This window comes from Peromyscus eremicus, chromosome 19 (genome assembly GCF_949786415.1).
Source record: "Peromyscus eremicus chromosome 19, PerEre_H2_v1, whole genome shotgun sequence".
Taxonomy (NCBI): domain Eukaryota; kingdom Metazoa; phylum Chordata; class Mammalia; order Rodentia; family Cricetidae; genus Peromyscus; species Peromyscus eremicus.
Window position 1 is genome coordinate 68,242,224 of NC_081435.1, and position 23,146 is coordinate 68,265,369.

Genomic DNA, 23,146 nt, shown 5'->3' on the forward strand with positions numbered 1-23,146 from the left:
TAAGGATCACATGTGAAAGGTTCATCACATATTTACACGTTAGTGTTTCAGTTCTTAGTGAAGTTAGCAATGATCAGGAAAATTACTAAATAAAAAAAATTGGTGACTGAAACAGTATTATGGAGATGTACAAATCAATACCACAAATTATGCTGGTTGGCATAAAACACACAGAGAAAGTAAAGTGAATGATATATAACATCATCAGTCACTAGTATCTTTGCCAATACAGGACAGAACTGAAAACTGACAATTTTACTACTTAAAGTAATTGTTTTAAGTACATATTTGAGTAAATCCTTAATATCTAGTAGATATGGACTAGCTGTTAATAAAGATGAATATGTATTATACTTAAGTATCTACAACATATTATGTACAATGTGATGTTCGGCAGACAATCTGATACTCTGTCTTAGCCCCCTTCCGCTTTTCAACCATGCACCCATGGTCTGTGATAGAGCGTAGCATACCAATAGGTTGGTTTGCAACTTTGACATCATTTGATTCTGACTGCCAGTAGAGTCGGAAGCTTTACTAACACTAATGATCAGTGTGGTGGTATTGTGTTCCCCAAACTATTGTGCACCCTAATAAACTTTTCTGGGGTCAGAGACAGAATAGCCACAATATTAAACATAGAGGCTAGGCAGTGGTAGCACACGCCTTTAATCCTAGCATTCCAGAGGCAGAAATCCATGTGTTCAAGGATACAGCCAAGCATGGTGACTCATGCCTTTAATCCCAGAAAGCAAGCCTTTAATCCCAGGGAGTGGTGGTAGAAAGCAGAAAGGTATATAAGGCGTGAGGACCAGAAACTAGCAGCATTTGGCTGGTTAAGCTTTTAGGTTTTGAACAGCACAGTTCAGCTGAGATTCATTCTGGATGAGGACTCAGAGGCATCCAGTCTGAGCAAACAGGATCAGCTGAGGATCCGGCGAGGTGAGGTAGCTGTGGCCTGTTCTGTCTCTCTGATCTTCCAGCATTTACCCCAATACCTGGCTCAGGTTTGATTTTATTAATAAGAACTTTTAAGATTCATACTACAGACCAGAGTTATTACTGAGTTTTACTCCTACCAGCTTCTCATTAATCCCTATTTCCTAACACCTCCTGATGAAGCCGAGTCTCACTGGCACCGCAGTTCTGGAATTGCTTTGTTTAGCACACAGTACATCTTTATTACTACATTGTCTTGTGTTCTTCAATGAGGCAAACCAAGAAAGGCTACAACTACTTTTTATTAATAAAACAGCAATGTTCTTTAGAATTACATGCAAAACAAATCATACCATACCTTCCCAGCCAGTGAGTGTAAGTCTAAACACTGGTAGAAAACACTTACAAATTAGTCTTTTAATCACTGCAAACATGGTCACTCGAAGCCTCCAGCCACTGTTGTTCTCACAGCTAAGTATGAAATACTAAGGGCCACTGACTTTTTGGCCATTCTCCACAGAATCCCTACACTGTCTTTCAATTCATTTTCTCTCCCGACCAGCCAATTCACTTTGCCTTCCTTCTGCCTTTTTACATTTTGAATAATACATAAATTTAAAAATAAGGAAAAGAAAAGAAAAACCTGTAGTTAAAAGATGTAATATAGTAAAATGTTTAAAATAATTTTAAAACATAGAAAGCATACTCATTTTTTATTTTTTTATAGAATCCTTAAATTCCCCAAAAGTTGGTTATTTTACTGTATGATAACAGACATTACATATATGTAATGGCCTTTAATATTTAGACATGCTATATATAAGTGACTGCTTTTTATGTCTATGGAATCGATGATTACATGTTTATGGTAAATAGTGTCAAAAGTTTTGAGACAATCATTCTACGCTATAAACAAAAAATTAGAAGGCTAAGCTGGTCACAGTGGTGTATGTCTATTGTCTCTGTCACCACTCAGAAGGCTGAGACAGGAGGACCACTTGACCACAGGAGTTTGAGATAAGTGTGGGCTATACCAAAAGACTATCCTTTAAAAAACAAACTCTAGTGGGCTAAACATCAAACCATGCAGCATCTGCCTAAACTGTCTAGTTAAAAGTTCACGTTTTTACATTTTGAAGATGTGTTCACATTGTTAATAGGACCTAATTTCCTGGACAGATTAACCTTACACTCACGAGGCTGCTTGCTTTTTATTTGGTAATGTTGTCACTACAGAACCTGAATAGCTCCCTTCCATGCTCTGGCAGGGAACCCTGGGGCACTGGAGGAGCCACCTGCTCTGCACAGCCACCATAGGACCCATATGTGCTGCCAAGGCAGAAGGACTGACCAGCCCTGCCAGAGGAAAGCATCCAAGTGGCTTACCCCGAACCAGGCTCTCCTCTAGGAAGAGCAAGGAGTACAGCTGCATGTTCCTGCTCAGAGGCTCCTTACACACATGCCCAGTCTCTCCTCACTTTAAGCTGTATATGCAGAATACAACCCAAAACAGACTCCACTGTAATCTCTCTACTTCAATCTGAACTCTAAAGAACTGAAAAACCGAAACATTAGGTTTATCTCCATCCCCAAACTTCCATTATTTGACAGTAACTTAGAAGATAATTAAGATTTGTATAATAACATACAAGTTCTTTATAACTGACCTCAAGCCAGTGTTCTGCCTTTTCTAGTGTCCACTGCTGTTCCCACTGGCCTGCTCTGTGCCTACCTAGTATTTGACCCTACACCTGCACAGCGGTCATTGCTTACTCTCACTTCTGTGATTGTTCCAATAACAAAACCTCTCTATCCCAGAACTCTTAATCACACAGCAAACATAATTCTGTAAACTTACAGTGTAAGACCAGTTGTATTTTTTACACACTGTACTGGCAGGTTTTGTGTCAATTTGACACAAGCTAGAGTCATCAGAGAGGAAGGAGCCTCAGTTGAGGAAATGTTTCCCTGAGATCCAGCTATAAGGCATTTTCTTAATTAGTGATTGATGGGGCAGGGTCCAGGCCATTGTGGATGGTGGCATCTCTGGGCTGGTGGTCCTGGGTTCTATAAGAAAGCAGGCTGAGCAAGCTATGGGGAGCAAGCCAATAAATAGTACCCTTCCATTGCCTCTGCCTCAGTTTCTGCCACCAGGTTCTTGCCCCGTTTGAGTTCCTGTCCTGACTCCCTTCAGTGACACAGCAATGTGGAAGGGTAAGGCGTATAAACCCTTTCCTCCCCAACTTGCTTTTTGGTCATGGTGTTTCATCTCAGCAACAGACACCCTAAGTAAGAGAAACACCTTTAATGCTTATACACTTAATCTTAAAAATGCCACGAATATTCAGTATCTGAGTGGCTATGAAACTTCAAAATGAGGTGGCATGCTCTACTCCACTTTTAAAAAGTAAGTTTTAAAACTAAAAACCAAACAAACAAAACCAAGTATCCATCCGGTGACCAGCCAATTTCACTTTTAGGAATTTCTCTAAAAGAAGCTAAAACTTAAATGAAAACATCCTTAGAAGTTTTGCTCAGAATGGCCAAAAGCTGGGAAGAGCCAGGTACGCATTTCTGAAAGAGAAAGTGATTGTAGAATGGAATCCTCCTGGGTAGCAGCAAGACTGGTCTACATACCATCAGACCTAGACTACAAAAGCATACTGAAAGAAGCAAACACAACAGTGTACACATGACTCTGTTTGTGTCAATTACTAGAAAAACTAACAAATAAAACCAAACTAAACTACATTAAAGCACTGTTAGGTGGACTCCAACAGTGACTCATCTTTTGCACCTGGTCTCTTGGCCTTCTCAGTGTTTTGGTTTTGAGGTCCACTCATGCCATGGCACATATCATCAGTAGCTGTTTTGGTGTCTTGGCCCAGAAGAGCCCTCTTGTGTGGGTAGACTGCAGTTGGCTTGGTATCAGTTGTCAACTGAGAAGTACAGCAAACGCCAAATGAGACATGCAGACAGAATGCAGCACCTCCACTGTCCCAGCCCTGGCCTAGGGAACTTCCTCCTACATATGACAAACATCAAAAGTGTAAAAGGTCATATGGCACATCAGGAGGTGTTCAGTGTGACAGAAAGCAATGATAAGAACAGAGCACAGAAATGCTGTGGAAGAGTGGACATGGGGACAGTTGGAGAAGTCCTGCCTCAAAATGTGAATAGACTGTGTGTTACAGCTCAATGGTAGAGCACTTACACAAAATCCTGGGTTCAATTCCCTGTGTCACCAAACAGCAGCAATAAAGCACCAGTAACGTCTTGAGTAACTGGGCCAAAGGTCAGTACATGTCCTAAAAATAGCATGCTCAATGCACCAAAAGCTCTTACAGCCAGTGCAGTACTGCATGCCTAGAATCGCAGCACTTCTGAGTATGAGGCTAGCCTGGGCTACATGGTGTTACCATTGTCTGGAAAAAATTATCCTCAGTCGTAACTATGTATCTTTTACAGCTCAGAAGCATCTCTTACATACAGACCTGAAAATGTTACCATTAAAAGAAGACTTCTGGCCCCATGTGGTGACCTATGTCTGTAATTCTAACACTTGGGAGGCAGAGGCTGACTATCTCTATGAGTTCAAAGCCAGTCTTGCCTACACAGCAAGTTCCAGACCAATTAGGACTACATAATAAAACTCTGTTGCAAAACAAACAAACAAAAAAGATAGAGTTCTATTTTCAGCCAACACAAAGCTGGCCAGTCTCATTTACTTTAACTAACCCTCAGTGCCTTTTATTTCTGAATGTGAGATGCTATATTCTTCCTTGGCTAGCTGATTTTAACTGGGTTAGAAATTATTACTTCTGGAAGTCAAGAGTTACAAGTCTCCCCACCAGCTTCACTATAGACAACCTCTAGAATAAGGTTAGGCCACGAACAGCTGCCCAGGTTATTTTTCTGAAGTGTCAAGACTGTTCTTGTTAACCATTTTTCTTGTTCCTACAGAGGTGTCTGATGAGTGCCCTGTAATGTCAGAGGCCCCCCATACCACCTGTAGACCATACAACACCGCCAGTTTCAGGAAGTGCACTTTAAGTATCCTCCTCCTCACTGGATAAATAAATAGCCTTTGCCTCTACCCTGAGAGGTTTGACATCTGGGTCCCCTGCCATGCTTGGTCACCTTACAAGTAAACTGTAATTTGAAGGTGGGAAACAATGAAAGAAAGAAAGGAAGAAAAGGAAAGAAAAAAAGAGAGGGAGGGAGAAAGGCAAGAAGAGAGGAAAAGAAGGACATGGAGGGGAGGTAGGAGGAAGAGAGAGAAATAGGGGAGAGAGGGACAGGGAAGGGAAGGAGGGAAGAGAAAGAGAAAAGAAAGGGAGAGAGAAAGGGGGGGAGGGAGAGACTATGAATGAGAAAAAGAATACGAGAATAAATGCCTAGAGTATGTGGAGCGAGTGCCCTGAGAAAATAGCGAAAAGGATCACAGAGAAGCCCATCTGACTACAAAATCTCAGCAGTCCACATTGACAGCAAGATACTCCAGCAACTCAGGCCTTCTTAAACCATGGGTCACGTCTGAGTGCCAGGCTCAGAAAACTATCAACCGTAAAGGGCTCTGGATGAACAACACCCAAAGTTCAAACTCAGGAGAGTAAGAGACCGCAGCCTTTCTAGACAGCCCTGGCTCATGCTCCCCCACTGCTGCGCCACAGCCTGGGTTAGAAACAACAACATGCACACTTTGCACTAAGCAAGGACAAGGAATGCTCCCGAAAACCCCTGGCTCAGATGAAAGACTACTGGCTGTAAGGAATCACTGCACTTTTACTAGCACATGACGTTTTCTGCTCTTACAGAACTGGTTTCATCAATGGTTTAATCATGGAAAACAGATTTTAATGTATTCCTATTGCTATTCCTTAGCGTGTATCAAAGTAATAGACATTTGAACTGAACTGTGTTTGAAATATTAACTTGCTACTCTTGTGAAGATTCAGTTTTAGCACTCACAATGGGGACTCATAACCTGTTTGAACTCCAGGGAAACCAATGCCCTCTTCTGGCTTCCACTAGTGCATATACACAGAAAAAAATAAACAAATATGTTTTAAAATGTTAAGTTTTAGGACTGGGGCTGATTTAAGATTAGGAAAAGATTACTAAAAATTCCTCAAATGAGCCTACACATAATTTCGCATTTTGTACTACATATGTATGTGAAACAGCATTCTCATCATATCATTGATAACAAATCAAGGTATTGGTCAAAGTGAAAAGCATTGAAGCTGTTCTACATCCTGAAGTATCAAATACTCACCCAAAGATTTAATTCTTTTAAGTGGAAAATTTAAAAGAGACAGAAAATACCATGGCAACCTCATAAAGCCCAATACAGGTATAAATGGATACTGAAAAGTAGAGAGGCAGAAAAAAAAATATGAAGAAATAAAGTCTTTCTTTTCTTGTTTAATGACACTCTAGGTCAAGTTTATTTAATGAAAATCCTAATTCAAGACACTCAGTGGACAGCAACCATAGGAAACATGAAGAAAATTATACTGACCCTGTAATAAACAAAATATTAACAGAGGAAACTTTAAAAGACATAAAAGTAAAGGGAGATGTAATGGTAATTCTCCCCAGGCTGAACAATACATTTAATATGATTTCAATCAACAGCCCAGACTTTGGTGGGTTCTGGGGAAGAGAGTATAAAAATTGACATGCTAATTCTAGAAATATAAAGAAATATCCCCCAAACTATCCAAAATTTCTCTTAAAATGAACAACAAAGTTGGAGGGATGACAGTCCCCAAGAATTACGGTAAAGTAGCAGTAGTCACAAAGAGCAATATTAAAACAAAAGTCAACTAAGATGACGCAGAGGAAACGAGAACCCAGAGCCACACCCACATGTGAAAGGAGGTAAAAGCAAGGCTGCAGGAAAAGACACAGAGCCAGGACAACTGTCTATCCATATGCAATAAAAGAACTTAGACACAGACTATGTACTAGATGGGAAAGAAATTTTACTCAAAATGGTTGTATATGAATCCTTAAACAATCTCTAGAAAATACAGAAACAGAAAAGAAAATCTCTGTGCATCTAAGTTATGCAGAAAGATATTAGGACATCATAACCACAATAACAAAAAAGATAGTAAGTTAAACATTATCAAATCGATTATCAGAAGGCAAAGGCTGGTAGGAAAAATTGTGATCAACAAACTAGGACCTGGAAAACAGCTTCTCTGGTCTGTCTGTAAACAGGAAGAATCTGAAAGACAAGAGGGGCCTGCAGGGGTTAACCTTCACTGCCAAACTCACTGCATTTAAAATCACCCAGAAGACATGTGGCTGTGTTTGGATGAGAAGGGAAGAATCCCCTAGGCTAGGGATACAGGACCTGATAAAGGGAGGGGGGTGAGGGAGGACCAGAGCCAGTCAACCCCTTCCTCTCTGCCTCTTCACTGTGGACAGCCAACCAGGCTGCCAGGATCCTGCTGCCATGTGACCTGTAACCCCTGAAGCTGTGAGCTATCAAATCTTTTTCTCTAGGCTACTTCCTTCCATCAGGTCTTCATCATGGCAATGAGGACAGTAACTAACCCCAGACCTGACTATGCCAAGGACACGGCAACCAGCAAATCCGTAACTACCAATAAATAATAATAATAAATATAAATAAATAAATGAAGTAGAGGCACACCCCAAGAGAGACCTGGAGAGAAAAGAGGTAAAATAATAAAGGGCACTGAATTCGGAAGGCACAGTAGAAAAAGGGGAAGTGTGTGAATAAAGAGGTAACTATGATACAGAACTTGACGTGACTCCGAAATCTGGTGTTTGTGTTTTTCAAGTTAAATGACACAAAGGAAAAAAAAAAAAAATCATCGTGAAATTAGTCCTGAAACAAGCAGCCATTGTGACATGGCTGTGAGGACTCAGGAAACCTAGTCTCAATCCTTGCAATCCTTTTTTTGTTGCTATTGTTTGTTTTAAATATAAACATCTTATTGACACGTCTTTTCTTCATTTTGTTTTTTTTTAAATTGGCACACAATGACTGCATAAAGAGTACAATGTGAGAATTTTATATATATATATATATATATATATATATATATACACACACACATACATACACATATATATATGCACACACACATATATATAATGTGTATTAAGTCCACATTTGGTATTTCCGTCCCCTCTCATATTTATCAATTCTTGGTGATAAAAATATTGTATTTTAAAATTTTCAATAGAATGTTCTTAGTCAGCCTTCTGTGCTGGAGAACAGCAGAACTTACTTCTCTAGTGTCTCCAAACTTAGTGTCTGTTTTCTGATCACCCCTCTGTCCCCTCTGTCCCCACTGCCTTCTATAAATCCTCCTAGCAAATCATTCTTCTACTCTCCAGTTCTATGAGATCAACTTCTTCAGATTCAAAATATGAATGAGCTCATGCAGTGTTTATCTATCTTTCTATGTCCAACATAATGTATTCTAGGTTCATCCATGTTGGCACAAATCACAACCTTTTGCTGTTTTTTTGTGCCTAAATAGTGTTATTATGTATACTTACCTTACTCTCATTTATCCACTGATAGATAACATATTTGCTGTTGATACCATAGAAATACAAAAGATCCAAGAGACTATTAGGAGACATTACATTCCAGCAAATTTAATAACTTACAAGAAGTAAATAAGTTTCTAGACACACACTCCAAACACTACTTCACTGATCACAGAAAAAGCACTTGATATCAAACATCTTTCATAGTTTAAAAAAAAAAAAAAAAAAAAAGAAGTAGAAGAACCACTCAACAAGGGCTGGAGACAACTAAATGGTGAAGAGCACTATTGCTCTTCCAAAGGGTCTGAGTTTGGTTCCCAGCACCCACATCTGGCAGCCTATAACTTTAGCTCCAAGGAATATGCTTCCTTATCTTCTGGACTCCATGAGAACCTGCACATACATACATACATACATGTTCACATGACTAAAGATAAAAATAAATCTTTAATGAGTAAACAGATTAAATACTAAAAAAAATATCGCTTAGCCTACATTAGCAACGAAGTCATTTAAAAAATATTCTTCTTTAGCTATAAACAACATAATTTAAGATCCTCATTTTTTCTTATTATCTTAGTAAAAATGAATTTGGTAATTTTGGAATACTGCATTAATGAAATGTGACATCACAATTAGTGAGTTATATTAGCTAACTACTTTCCCTCTAAATCTACCTCAGTAACTGAAGCAGTTTTGCCACCTGTATAATCAACAAAGAATATGGATGTTGCCACACAGACTTCAGAGAGCAACAATGCACACACCTTTTGTCTAATGTGATATGCAAAACTAAACACTGAAATAAAAATTCTAGCTTGTTCACATCAGATAAAGAATTTGTAAAACTCTGACAATGGTTTGAAACATCTGGCAAATATCTAAAGAGTAAATGTTTTCTCTCCTAGCAGGTCAAATGAAAGATACAGGCAGTGCTTTGGCAATGCTTAGTTGTCCAGTCTGCACGAGGGTAGTGTGTCTTCCCATATATAGGCTTCAGTGAGTGCTCTTACAGATTAAGAAAACAATGCCATTAACATACTGAATACCATCCGAGACTCACAGATGATGGCGACAAGTAGTAACACAGTCACAGACAAGAAGAAAGGAAGCCAAGAAGCAGCCACCCGAGTGGATAAAACCTGTGCAAGAAGGCAGGCAGCTTATCAGAGAGTGAGGCAAAGAGCCAGCTCAAAATCTATTCCACAAAACAGGTGATATTCTACTTGGACAGATTCTGATTCCAAACAAAGCGTTTTCAGAACATTAGCATATTTAAAGTAAGAAGAGGCATTCCTTTACAAAAGAAATAATGAAACATTTCCCCAGCTACCTTCCATCCAAATGTGCTTGTAAACTGCAGTAATGTGTTACAACCACAGTTAATCACAAAAGGAAGCCACCACCAACGCAGTTCCAATAGGCAGTCTATGAAATAGCAGAAATGAAGGAGGTAATCAGAAAGCCTTAGGCTGCTTAATATATCTCAAAAACATATTTACACCATGCTTAATCATAAATTAAACAGATACTCTCTTTACACTCTAGGTTTCACTTATCAAATATTATGTCAAAATGCCCATCCACAAAGCAAGGTGCCACAGAAAAGACATTGCACCAACTCACACACAGCTGTGGCCCTCAGCTGTCTCCTCTGTAGCTCACAAAAGCACCCTGAGTGACGGTACTACACCATGAGTGGTGTCCAAACAGCTGTTGCTCCCATGGACACATGTGAAACTCTTGAGTCTTCCATCACTCCCAATGGTGGCGGACATTAAAAAACGTATATTGCTATTTGCATTTGAAACAGACCTGCTTGTAGGTAGAGTTTTCCTGCCTGGCCCACAGTCAGGGCAAATCTCTTTCACCTGCCAGTCCCACAGCCTCTCAGACCCGACAAAGTAAACACAGAGACTTATGTTGCTTTCAAACTGTATGGCCGTGGCAGGCTTCTTGCTAACTGTTCTTACTGTTTAAATTAATCCATTTCCATTAATCTATACCTTGCCACATGGCTCGTGGCTTACCGGCATCTTCACAAGCTGTTTCTCATCGTGGCAGCTGGCAGTGTCTCTCCGACTCAGCCTTCCACTTCCCAGCTTTATTCTCCTCCTTGCCCCGCCTATACTTCCTGCCTAGCCAACGGCCAATCAGTGTTTTATTGATTAATTAGCAACACATTTGCCATACATCCCACAGCACCTGCTGACAACTATTTTTAAAGTATGTTAAATTCAAGTACTACAGAAGTAAAAAATCCATAGAAGTAATGTCTTCCTCAACCTAAAGACAAAAGTTCTTTCTTGCAGCAGACAGACCTAAAGTTCTGATTTAACATAAAACACCATCTCGAACACTTATGGCTATGCTGCTGTCCATCCAGTAGACACGTTAAAAACAACCATCATACAGCTTTGCATGGAACTTGTAGTCTAAGGCAATAACCTTTGTAATTCTAAAAGTTAATTTCTGTTTAGTATGGATAACAAAAGAAATTTTGCTTTTTTCAACAAAAGTTAGCATCACATTTTTCTAAGGCAGTTGATTTTATATTTTGAAATTTTATAATGATAAAACATAAATAGTAACTGACTTGCTAAGTAAGTGTGGGGGTTTTTGGACTATAGAAATCTATTTTTTTCCCTAAATTCACATGCCACATCAGCAAAATTCAAACAAAAGAAAGTAACATGGCCAATGTTTTCTGACTTTATATTATTTGACTAAACAATGAACCGGATTATTGTCATATATTTCAAGCTGTATGATGAGGTATTAATAAAATGTACTCAATCACAAAACAATGTATTATATTAATCAAATCATTATTAAGTGGTGGTTGTTGTAAAAGTATTTAAAAAGGATAGACTATCTCATTCTGTATAAAACAGCATAAAGTTTGAAATTTAATCTCAATACAGAGGTCCATAAACATTTTCTATTTCTTGTTATAGAGAAGTCCTCAAATATAACAAGATCTGCCAGCACATGTAAGCAATACCAACAGAATACGTGATTATTGTAGACTTTAAACTACTCGATCACTTCTGGTTTCATCTGGTCATTTGGAAAGCTATACTTGCAGGTGACTTTCTTTTATTTCAATGGTGTCTTCTCATTAGGCTGCTTGATATATCTCTCTTCCCCACCTCTCTCTGTCTCTCTGTCTCTGTCTCTCTGTCTCTCTCTCATACTGAAAATAGTTTTTTTTCATACAGTATATTCTGATTATGGATTCCCCTCCCCCAGCTCCTCCAAGATCCTTCCCTCTTCCCCTCCCATCCAAATTTACTCCTTTTCTGCCTCTTGATAGAAAACAAAGGGGCCTGGCAGTGCTAGTGCATGACTTTAAACCCAACACTAGAGGCAGAGGCAGGCTCTCTGTGAGTTCCAGGCCAGCCTGGTCTACAAAATGAGTTCCAGGACAGCCCGGTCTACACAGAGAAACTCTATCTCAAAACAACAAACAAGCAAACAAAAAGAAAAAAAAAAAAGAAAACAAAAGGGGCTTCTAAAGAATAATAAATTAAACTAAAATCAGAATAGAACAAAACAGAAAGAAAAAGAGCCAAAGCAAAGGCAATCCTCAACATTTTATGTGAACCGACTAACACACACACAGTTCTTTGAAAGCCACCTGTGTCATTTGCACAGTGCTGTATAATCAGTGCTATCAAGTTCCAAATGTTCTCACCTGCACATCCAGTAAGCACTTGCTGCCTGCTCCCTTCTTTCCCTAATCCACAGCAACTAATTCATCTACATTCTATCTCCACAACTTTCCTAATCAAGCTCTTTCACATAAATGAAGTAAAATCATATGTAATCTTTTGTGTTTGGCGTCTTTCACATGTGTTCAGTGTTCAAGCCTGTTCTGCATGGATCAACCTTTTGTTCTTTTCATGACTGAGAAGCATTCCCACACAGACTGAATGCATTGCACTTCATTTAGGCATTTAACCACGGGTGTGGGAGGCCAGCTCCCACTTTTTCCCAGGGTACTCTTGAGGAGAAAGGGATAAGAAATACTTAGATAGCAAGATAGTGTGGAGAAGACAGACAGAAACATGGGAAAGCTTCGGGAGGACCTGGATCAATATCCACCAGCCCCTTCTGTCTCTTCAAAAGGGCTTTTTATAGGAATGCCAAGGGGCAGGGCAAAAGACCTTCCCCAGCCCAGCCAAGTGCAGACCCTTCCAAAACACCTGGTAAGGACGCTGTGGTCAAGACATCCCTTAATGCAGCCCTGCTGGGTAAAGCAAGCTCAGATCTCACTAGGAAACCTCTGTGGGCCCCCACATACTGGTAGACTGTTTTCACTTTGGCTGTCATGAATATTAAATACTATGATAAACATGGGCAAATGTTCTTGAATCTCTTGTTTTTAATTCTACCTAACCATGAAGGAAGTATAAGAATCTATTCTGTGACTGATGAAACATTTACAATACTGCAAATAATGTTCCAAGGTTCCAGTATTTCTACATCCACCCCCAATACTTTGTTTTACACTACTTTAGTGAAGGGCTACCCTTAGTATTACCTTGCTAAGGTTTTCTTTACATTTTCCTATGAATTAATGCTGTTAACTGAACATCATGTGCTTATTGGCCATTTCTCTATCTTATTTGAAAAAATATCTATTTGGAGTCTTTGTCCATTTTTAAGTCAAGCATCTTTTTGCTAGTAAAGTGCAAAGTTCTTTACCTATCTGGATACTGAATCTTTATCAGGTCTATACATATTTTCTCATTTTCTGTTCTTTCTTTCTTTTTAATATTTATCTATTATTATATGTGTGTAGCTAAGTGTACGTTATATGTACCACAAGTACACATGCCTGAGGAGGCCAAAAGAGGGTATTAGAGCCCCAGGAACTGGAATTACAGGAGTTTGTGAGTCATCTGAGGTAGGAGCTGGACACTGAACCTGTATCCTATGCAAGAAGATCAAGTGTTCTTAATTGCTGAGCAATCTCTCTGGCCCTTCTTTTCACTTTTTTTTTTTTTTTTTTTTTTTTTTGGTTTTTCGAGACAGGGTTTCTTTGTGTAGCTTTGCGCCTTTCCTGGAGCTCACTTGGTAGCCCAGGCTGGCCTCGAACTCACAGAGATCCGCCTGGCTCTGCCTCCCGAGTGCTGGGATTAAAGGCATGCGCCACCACCGCCCGGCTCTCTTTTCACTTTTTGACAGTTTCCTTCAGTACATAAAAGCTGATCAGTAGACCAAAAAGAAGGTTCAGTAGGTAAAGTCACTTGTTATACTAAGCCTGATTATCTGAGTTGGGTCCCTGTGACACATATGGTAGAAGGAGAGAACGGACTCATATAAGTTGTCCTCTAATATCTACATGTATGCCATGCACAGACAATATACACACACATACATACATACATACATACATACACACACACACACATATACATAAGTAAAAAATTTTAAATACTATCAGGGAATTTTATCTAAGAATGTTTTAATTTCTTCTTCCGTTTTTAACTCATGGTTTTACCAGACAGAATCCCTGGCTGATAGTTTATGTTCTCATTGCTTTAAAAACATGTCCTATCATCTATCTCCATAGCTTCTGTGATCTGAGCACATCATATCTGAACCATTTCCTTTGCTTTTAGGCTTTCCTCTGGGTCATCAGGTTTAACAGTCTGTGCCTCAGTGCAGACCTCTTCCTCTTGATCCTCTAGGGGTAGCGGGAACTTGAAGGCCCAGGTTCCTGTCCTTGATCAAACAGAGCAAGCTTCTTGCTGTTACTCCTTCCCTGCTCTATCCTTCCCCTCCCTCCTGTCCTAGATGTCTATGACAGTACACTTCCTGTTGTTCTAACATCTCTCAAGAACTGCTTATTTGTGCTTGTTTTATGCCCCTCAGACTGGATCATTTCAACTGCCAGAGTCAAGGTCACTGACACTCCAGTCCACTCAAATCTTCGACTACAACCTTCTGCTAAGTTTCTTTCATCAGCTAGCCTATTGACCAGCTCCAGAATTCTTCTACATATTCACATAATTTCTGTATCTTTACAGTTATTCTCTACATATTCATACATCGTTCTCTTGATATCTTTCTGCAGTTTCTCCCATGGCTTCCTTGCCTTCTTGACCAGGGGTGAGACAGTTGGTTTAAACGTCTTGTAGTGCAACATCTGACCTTCATCAGAAAGGTCTGTAAAGTTCTCTTGAGAATGATTCTTGGCCAGCTTCTTAATCTTTGTGGGAAAGTGGACTGTAGAAAGTAAATCTGGAACCACAATGTTTCAGCTAGTCTTTCTAGTCTAGGTTTGTTGTGTTGTTTATCTGTACTGCAGAAGTGTCTCTTTAGTGATTTATAACGCGTGGATTCTTTGTTAAATGTGCTCTCTCAAGTTTCTCTTCAATCAGCTTATACTCATCAGTCAATGTTTTGAAATTCCTTGGAATATGAAGAGGAGAGAGGAAGGAAACAAAAATTGTCCCATTCTTTGCAGACTGACTCTGTGCTCCAGTCCTCTTTCAAGCTGTAGCCAACAAATGAGGCAGTGTACAACTCTGCCTTGGCCACCACTTCCTACCTGCACTGAGCATACACAGTTAACCAAAGGACAAAGAACTTCTCAGGCCTTCTCTGAGCATTTCCTTATTTCTCAGCCTGTACATAGGACTCAAAACTCTCCAGTATATAGAGATGTTCTGAACATTCAAATAGCATAGATATTTTTCCTCCTTTACTCTGCTGCCTGTCACTTGATTACACTACACTAGAGTTTAGGCCTTAACTGTAATTCTTTGCCCAAGACTACTTTGACTATTCTTTATTCCGACATATAGGTGAGAAATTCTTGCTGATTTTCTGATCTTCTGCCCTGTGTTCCAAGCAGAGTGAGCCAAAAACCCTTCCTTGGGTCACTTCCCACCATCATCCACAGTCTGTAGAGAAAGACCAACAGCAGCCCTCTTAAATCATTTCTGTTCTTCCAAAAGGCTGTCGAATGCATCTTCAAGACTTGGAGAGGATCTGGAGCCAGAGGAATCAGAAACAGAACTGAAAGTTTTCTAACATTTTTTCAGTTGCCTTTATCTGGAGTTAGCAATCTTATGGGTGCTAAAAAACTTTTAATGCTTTCCAAAGTTCTCACAAAGTCAGTTCGGGAGGCGTCTGCTTGGCTTTTCAGCATTTCAGCCTAAGGACAGGCACACGGAGCTGCCTGCTCTGAATGCTGCACTGACATCCTGAGTACAGCTATTTACTTTCAGACATAACCACTCCATCAACACACTCCGCTTAACTGCAAACATCAGAGTAAAACTAATTTCACAATAAGCTGGAATCTATATCTGTTCTCAAAATAATATAAAGTCAAACCTAATTTACCTGGCCATTTGAGGGTTCTTTTTCCTAAATCTTTCTTTTCTAGTACTTACATGTGTTCATGTATGTATGCACACATGGGTGGAGGTCAGAGGTCAATGCTGGATGGCTTCCTCAGTTGCTCTCCATATTAATTTTGGGGGCAGAGTTTCTCACTAAACTTGGAGCTCACTGATATGGCTAGACTGTGGCTAGTGAGCTCCAGTAATCTGCCTGTCTCCATTCCCCAAATATACATCCTCCTCCAGTACTGGCCTTACAGATGTTCACCCAGGACTCAGCTTTTGTGGGGGCGCTGGGGATCCTAATCCAGGTCCTCATGCTTGTGCAACAAGCACTTGAGTGACTGAGCCTCTCCCCAGCCCATTCATCTCTTTAATAATTAAAAACACTGTAGAGAGAGTAGTACTTAGCATGTGGGGCCAGACAACTTTATATTTATGTAAAGCATTGTGGACCCATATAACAGACTGTACATGAAAATGGATCAGACTTAAATGTAGAGCTTAGTCTCTAGAAGAAAGGAGAAATTAGAGTGTCAGCCAACTCTTTCTTTGCTACAACACCAAAAGCACAGACAAGAGGGAAAGTGGATGAAGTAAACCAAACAAAAGGGTGATGTATCAAGAAAATGAAGCTATAGGTCCCCAAAATGGGAGAGACTATCTGCAATCATAAATCTGGCAAAGGCTTACCCAAGAGAGCTAAGGAATACTTACAATTCAGCAACAGAAAGACCAACAGCTCAGGTAAAAAGTAGTTGAAGAAAATAAATATACAATTATTCAAAGAAGATATGCAAATGGCCAATAAACATAAAAAAACACTCAATCTCAATAATCATTAGCAAATGCAAATAAAACTCATACTGCTACAATAAACATGGCAGATGGTAATGAGTACTAAGGAAGGCACAGCAAAATTGGAACCTATGTACACTGTTGGCAAGAACGCCAATGATGCACCAATTAAAAAATAGGGTCATGGTGGTTCTTTTGAAATGCTAAACAGAGTTACCACCTAGTCTAAGCAAACTCCCTGTTGGAATATATCCAAGAGAAATAAAAATGATGTTTATGAAAAGCTATACAGTGTTCACAGGAGTGTTGGTTATTCATAACCAACACAGACTACAAACAACTCAATGCCCACCAGTGTTGACTAGATAAACAAAATGTGGTGTGTCATGCAGTGGAATGTTACTTGTCAACAAAAGGAAAATACTACTTCATGCTATAACATGTATAAGCCCTGAAAAACATGCCAAAGTAAAAAAGTCAATGACAGAAGACCTCACAGTACATGACTGTACAAATATTAATGTCCAGAGTAGGCAAAACCAGAGACAGAAAAGTAGAGCAGAGGTCACCTAGGACTTCAGTGGAAGAAAAGGAGGAAAACATGAAGAGGTGATCAAGTAAATTTTGGGTTTCTTTGGGGGATGCTAAAAATGTTCTAAATTTAGATGATGGTGATGACCACATTAACTTGATGAATAGAGCAAAAACACTGACCAGTAAGTCTTAAATAAATTAACCTTTAGTCACACATACTCAATAAGGTATTATTTAAGGTAAGTTATTCATTATATATGCCACAGACAGACAGAACATACACTATCTACTGACTTTCCTTTCAACAGAACCCCAGGGTTTAACTCTCACTAGAGTCTCAGTGTGCCCCACACTACTTACTCATCACGTCTCTTTTCGACTGTCACAAAGCCTGTGTGTAACAGTATGCCTGCCCCATCATCTTCCCGATCGATAAACGGCCCCTTTAACTACAGACTGAAAAGGAGGAAAATGAGCTCTTTAAGTATTTGTAAAGGCCCGAATGTGGGGTGAGGAGCACTATGTGTATGCACTCGTGGCCACATGGGATAATGACATTTATTTCAGATGCTTACTGCCATAACATGAACACTGACCTCGATGGGTGTGTTTAAAATAAGACGCACGTTAAAGTGCTGCTATGCATCACAGAACACGTGCACAGAGCAGCTGGGTTTCTTTCAAATCTGTTACAGCATTCTAACAGAACACACCATATAGATTTGTGTGAGTGTATGCATACATGTGTGTTTGTGTGTCAAGGTGAAAATATACATATGCACACATGCACAACACACATACATACACGCATGCACGCACGTGTGCACATGTAAGCATTAAGAAAATGAATAAAACTTTACCTGAAATTCTAGCATTAAATACTGTAAGAAAATTGGAGCCCATATGCAATCATGTGAGCTTTCAAAAACAGAATGAGTATGCTTCCCTTTCTATGTTAACTCTAACACGCTTACACTAAGCAAATGCTAGGAGGATTAAAGGTCTCTTGCTAACCTCTTACTGTAAGCTTGCTATATAATTGTGAATTCATTTCCTTGTCTCGCTGAAAACGTCGAAATTCATCAATCGCTTCACGTGCAATAGTAACAGCCAAGACAAATCCCTATAAAACAAAAAGTATTTTAGAAAGCAGAACAAAAAAAGCAGAGGAAATTTATTATTTAGTTTTACTTTTCCCCCTTCAATTTATATTACTCCTTAAAACACAAAATGAATGAAAATAAAAACACATGTAATATTCATTGGAAAAAAACAGCCTTTTTAACAGCTGGTGCTAGGAAAACTAGATACCCACATATAGAAGAACGAAACTAGATCTGCATCTCTCATTCAGCCAAAAATCAACTTCAGATAGATTAAAAAAAACTTAAAATTCAACCTGAAACTCTGAATATGCTAGAGGAAAAAGTAGGGTCTGGGGACAGGAAGCACTTCATAGGACTCGAGCAAGCAGGAATAAAGCCACATATCAACAAATGAGACCCTGTAAAATTAAAATGTTTCCGCACAGCAAAATCAAGCTAATCAAGTAGAGGCAGCCTACGGAATGGGGCGGGGGGGGTTATCGACAACACACGAAGAACTCAAAAACTAAACAAAAAACAACAATTAAAAAAATAGGTTCAAGAGCTGAACAGAGGGTTCTCAAAAGAAGAAATTAAAATACCCAATAAATGTTTTTAAAATGTTCAACATCCTTACACATCAAAAAATACACATTAAAATTACTCTGAGACCCTAGCTCATCCCAGTCATAGTGGCTACCTCTAGAACAACGAATGCTGGAGACGGAGAAGAAAGACCACTTACTCACTGCTGGTAGGATGTGAACTGTAAGGTCACTGTGGAAATCAGTCTGGAGGTTTCCCATAAGCTAGAAACAAAACTTCCATAAAGCCCAGCTACATAACTCTCAGGTGTCTTCCAGAGGCTCCATATCTTACAATAGGGACACCTCATACCCATGCTTTCCACTATTTCTATTCAAAATAGCAAGGAAATTCATTCGGCCTAGATGACCATCAACAGACTTATGAACAATGATAATATGGTACACATATGCACAATGACTTTTATTTAGCCACAGAGAAAAATAAAATTATGCAGCTTACAGGAAAACTCGTAGAATTGGAAAATATTACATAAAGTGAGGTAACGCAGACTCAGAAAGACAAAAACACGTGTTCTCTCTCACGTGCATAGCTGAGCTTTTTAGTTTTTATCTAAGTGTATCTATGTGGGAGTGAGGGAGGGTAAATGCCAGGAAATAGAAAAGGGGCCTGTGACAGAGGAAAAAATTACTTTCAACAGAAAATTACCCCATAATTAAATCACAGCAAATGTTATCTATGCTATATTTAAAACTTAAGAAGTCATGATTGATTCTATTAGCATCTAATCATTTAAGAAAAATTTTAAACTCTCGATTATATTCTCTGAGGAATTACTCAAATTCACTTCCAGATATATTTCAACTTGATTAGTAATTCCACTGAAAATGTTGTGATATACTGTTTTTGCAAGTTTCTACATATTTAACAATTTCCTGTGAGTTTCAGTTTTATTTTGATCTTGATACTTTTCATCTTTTGTTAGCTCTCATTGTATAAATTTAAACTTTCTAATAAAAAAAGTTGGAAAAGGTCCAAATGAATGGAAGGCTGAATGAATTCAATTTCATAAAAAAATATAAACTACTGAAAAAATTAGAGGCTGAAGAGGAGACTCAACAGTCAGAGCACTGACTGACCTTCCAGGAACAGGGTTCAATCTCAGCAGCTGGTGGCTTACAGCACCCTGCAACTCCAGTTCTAAACACCCACGCATTAAATACAAACAAAAAAAATGAGACTAGAAAGAAAAATGACACTTCTTACGCTGATTTCTCATCCACACTGACCACCTGCTTGGGAAAACAAAACTATTCTGGATGAAATAAATGGTGCAATAACTTCAAAATATACAAAAAACAAAAAAAATTTTTAAAAAAACCCACAAAGAAGTCAATCGACCCAAATGATAAATGGGCTAGTAAAATAAAAACAATTCTCAAAAGATGAAACATAAATGGCCAAGAAACAACATATGAAGAAGAAATGTTTAGCTTCACCAGCCATCAGAGAAATGCAGATGAAAACTGAAATCCCATCTCATCCCAGTCAGAACAGAAGTCATTAAGAAAACAACAGATTCCAGTGAGGGAAGCAGGCAGGCTGACTGCAGACCCTCACCTCTCCTCCATCCCTCCTGAATTCATCCCAGTCTCACCCCAGCTCTGAAGCAGACCAGCTGCTGCAGCGTTCCCTCCTCTGCCTCCATCTCCAGCAGAGCACACGGGTCTTCTCCAACCTTCCTCCTCACTCACCCTGCTATAGCAGGCCCCAATTCCAGCAGGCTTTCTTTGGGAACTCTCCAGCCAACCCTGACAGAAAAGCCAAGTAGGGAAGCCAAGAAGGTAGGCAAGCTTCAAGTCTCCACTCTCCCTCCTCTCCTCCACATCCAGTCCCCAGGTCTCATCCCAGCTCTCTAGCAGACTACAAACATGTTGTGGCATCTCTTTACTTTCTGCCTCCATTCCCAAGCCTTAGCAGATTCTGGTGGAACACGCTGCTTCTCTCTCTCCTGTGTATCCCTTGAGCCCCCCACCAAAAAAAGCTCATCCCCATTCCTAGTTATCAGGTCCCAATACTTAGGAACACATTTGACCTGAAACCCCCAGTGGCCACACCTCTCAGGATCCCAGAAGAATTACCTACTAGACAACACACAGCCACCACACTCTCCGAAAAACCAGAAAGGGAAACAAAACCCAAAGAACAAAACATCTGCCAAAGACAAGACCAGTTATCAGCACCTAGAATTATAATCTTTCCACAACCCAGATGATTCAATGCCAGTGTAAAAACACAATCGTCAACAGCCAGGACAGTATGTCTCTACTAGATGCCAGTAAGCCGACCACAATAGGCCCTGTGTACTGGGTATTGCCATGTTGCTAAAGGACAAGACAATGACCTTAAAATAGCATTTATAAATACGATAGAACTCCTTAAAGACAACATGAATAAATCTTGAAGAAAACATAAACAGACAGTGGAAGAAAATTAAAAAAACAGTTCAAGACCTGAAATTGGAAATGGAATAAACAAAACCCAAACTGGGGGAAATCTGGAAATGAAAAATTTAGGAACTCTAATAGGAACCTCAAAGGCAAGCCTCACCAACAGAATGCAAGAGATGGAAAAGAGAATCTCAGGCACTGAAAACACAGAGGAAGAAATAGGTATCTCAGTCAAAGAAAATATTAAAAAAAAAAAAATCCTGGCACAAAACATCCAGGAAATCTGGGACACTCTGAAAAGAACCAAATCTAAGAATAATAGGAATAGGAAGAAATCCAGGTCAAAAGCATAGATATTATTTTAAAGAAAATCATAAAAGAAAATTTCCCTAACCTAAAAGAGATGCCTATTAAGGTACAAAGAGAATACAGAACACCAAATAGACTGTATCAGAAAAGAAATTCCCCTCAGCACATAATAATTGAACACACAACAATTATTTAACAGAACAATTGTATAATTAATGTACAGAACAAAGAAAGATATTAAAAACTGAAAGAGGAAAAACCAAGTAACATATAAAGGCAGACAAATTAGAACTGACTTCTCAATGGAGGACTCTAAAAGCCAGGGGGCCTAGAAATGTTCTACAGATTCTAAGAGACCACAGATGCCCACCCTAACCACTATATCAGCAAAATGTTCAATCACAATAGATGGAGAAAATAAGACAAATGGCAAAACCAAATCTAGGCAGTACTTGTCTATAAACCCAGCCCTACAAAAGGAGCTAGAAGAAAGACTCAAACCTAAAGAGGATAATCTCACCCAACAAAACACAACAAATAATCCCACAGAAGCAAATCAAAACTGGGAAATATACATACATACATATACACACACACACACACACACACACACACACACACACACCAATACCATTGCCACCACAAAATAACAGAAATCAACAAACACTGTTCATTGATATCCCTCAAAATCAGTGCTCTCAATTCCTCAATAAACAGACACAGACTAACAGAATGGATATAAAAACAAGACCTATCTTTCTGCTGCATCCAAGAAATACAACTTAACATCAAGGGCAGACATCACCTCAGAGTAAAGGGGTTGAAAAAGATATCCCAAGCCAATAGACCTACAAAGCAAGTCGGTATAGCCATTTTAATATCTGACAAAAATATACTTCAAACCAAAACTAAACAGAAGAGATAGGGAAGGAAGCTACATACTCATCAAAGGAAAAATTCAAAAGGACATTGCAATTCTAGAAATGTATGTACCAAAGTTGCTAAAAGAACCACTACTACAGCATAAATCACACACTGATCCTCACACACTGATAATGAGAGACATCAATACTCAACTCTCACCAATAGACAGATCATCCAGACAAAAACTAAACAGAGAAATCCTGGAACTAACAGATGTTATAAACCAAATGGCCCTAACAAATGTTCACAGAACATTTTACCCAAACAAAAAACAATGTACCTTCTCCTCAGCATCTCATGGGACTTTCCCAAAACTGACCACATACTCAGACACAAAGCAATTCTCAACAGATAAAAGAAAACTGAAATAATGCCATGCATCCTATCTGACCACCATGGATTAAAACTGGGTATCAACAAAAAAAGAAAACAGAAAGGTTATAAATTCAGGGACACTGAACAACTAACTACTGAAAGAAGAAAAATGGGTAAAGAATTAAATTAAAGACTTTCTAGAATTGAATGAAAATGAATATACAACATATTCAAACTTATGGGACACAATGAAGGGGTTTCTAACATGCAAATTCACAGAACTTAATGACTGAATAAAATATTAGAGTGACCTCATACTAGTGACTTAACGGCACACCTGAAA

General features: G+C 39.1%; 1 protein-coding gene across 1 annotated transcript in view; it reads right to left on the reverse strand.

Annotated features, from left to right (window-relative positions):
* The window catches only part of Atp9b (ATPase phospholipid transporting 9B (putative)), a 220,255-nt gene that overhangs the window by 156,783 nt on the left and 40,326 nt on the right, over window positions 1-23,146 (reverse strand). Inside the window, 1 exon segment of the mRNA XM_059246365.1 lies at window positions 18,189-18,297. Coding sequence (XP_059102348.1) covers window positions 18,189-18,297 — 109 coding nt within the window.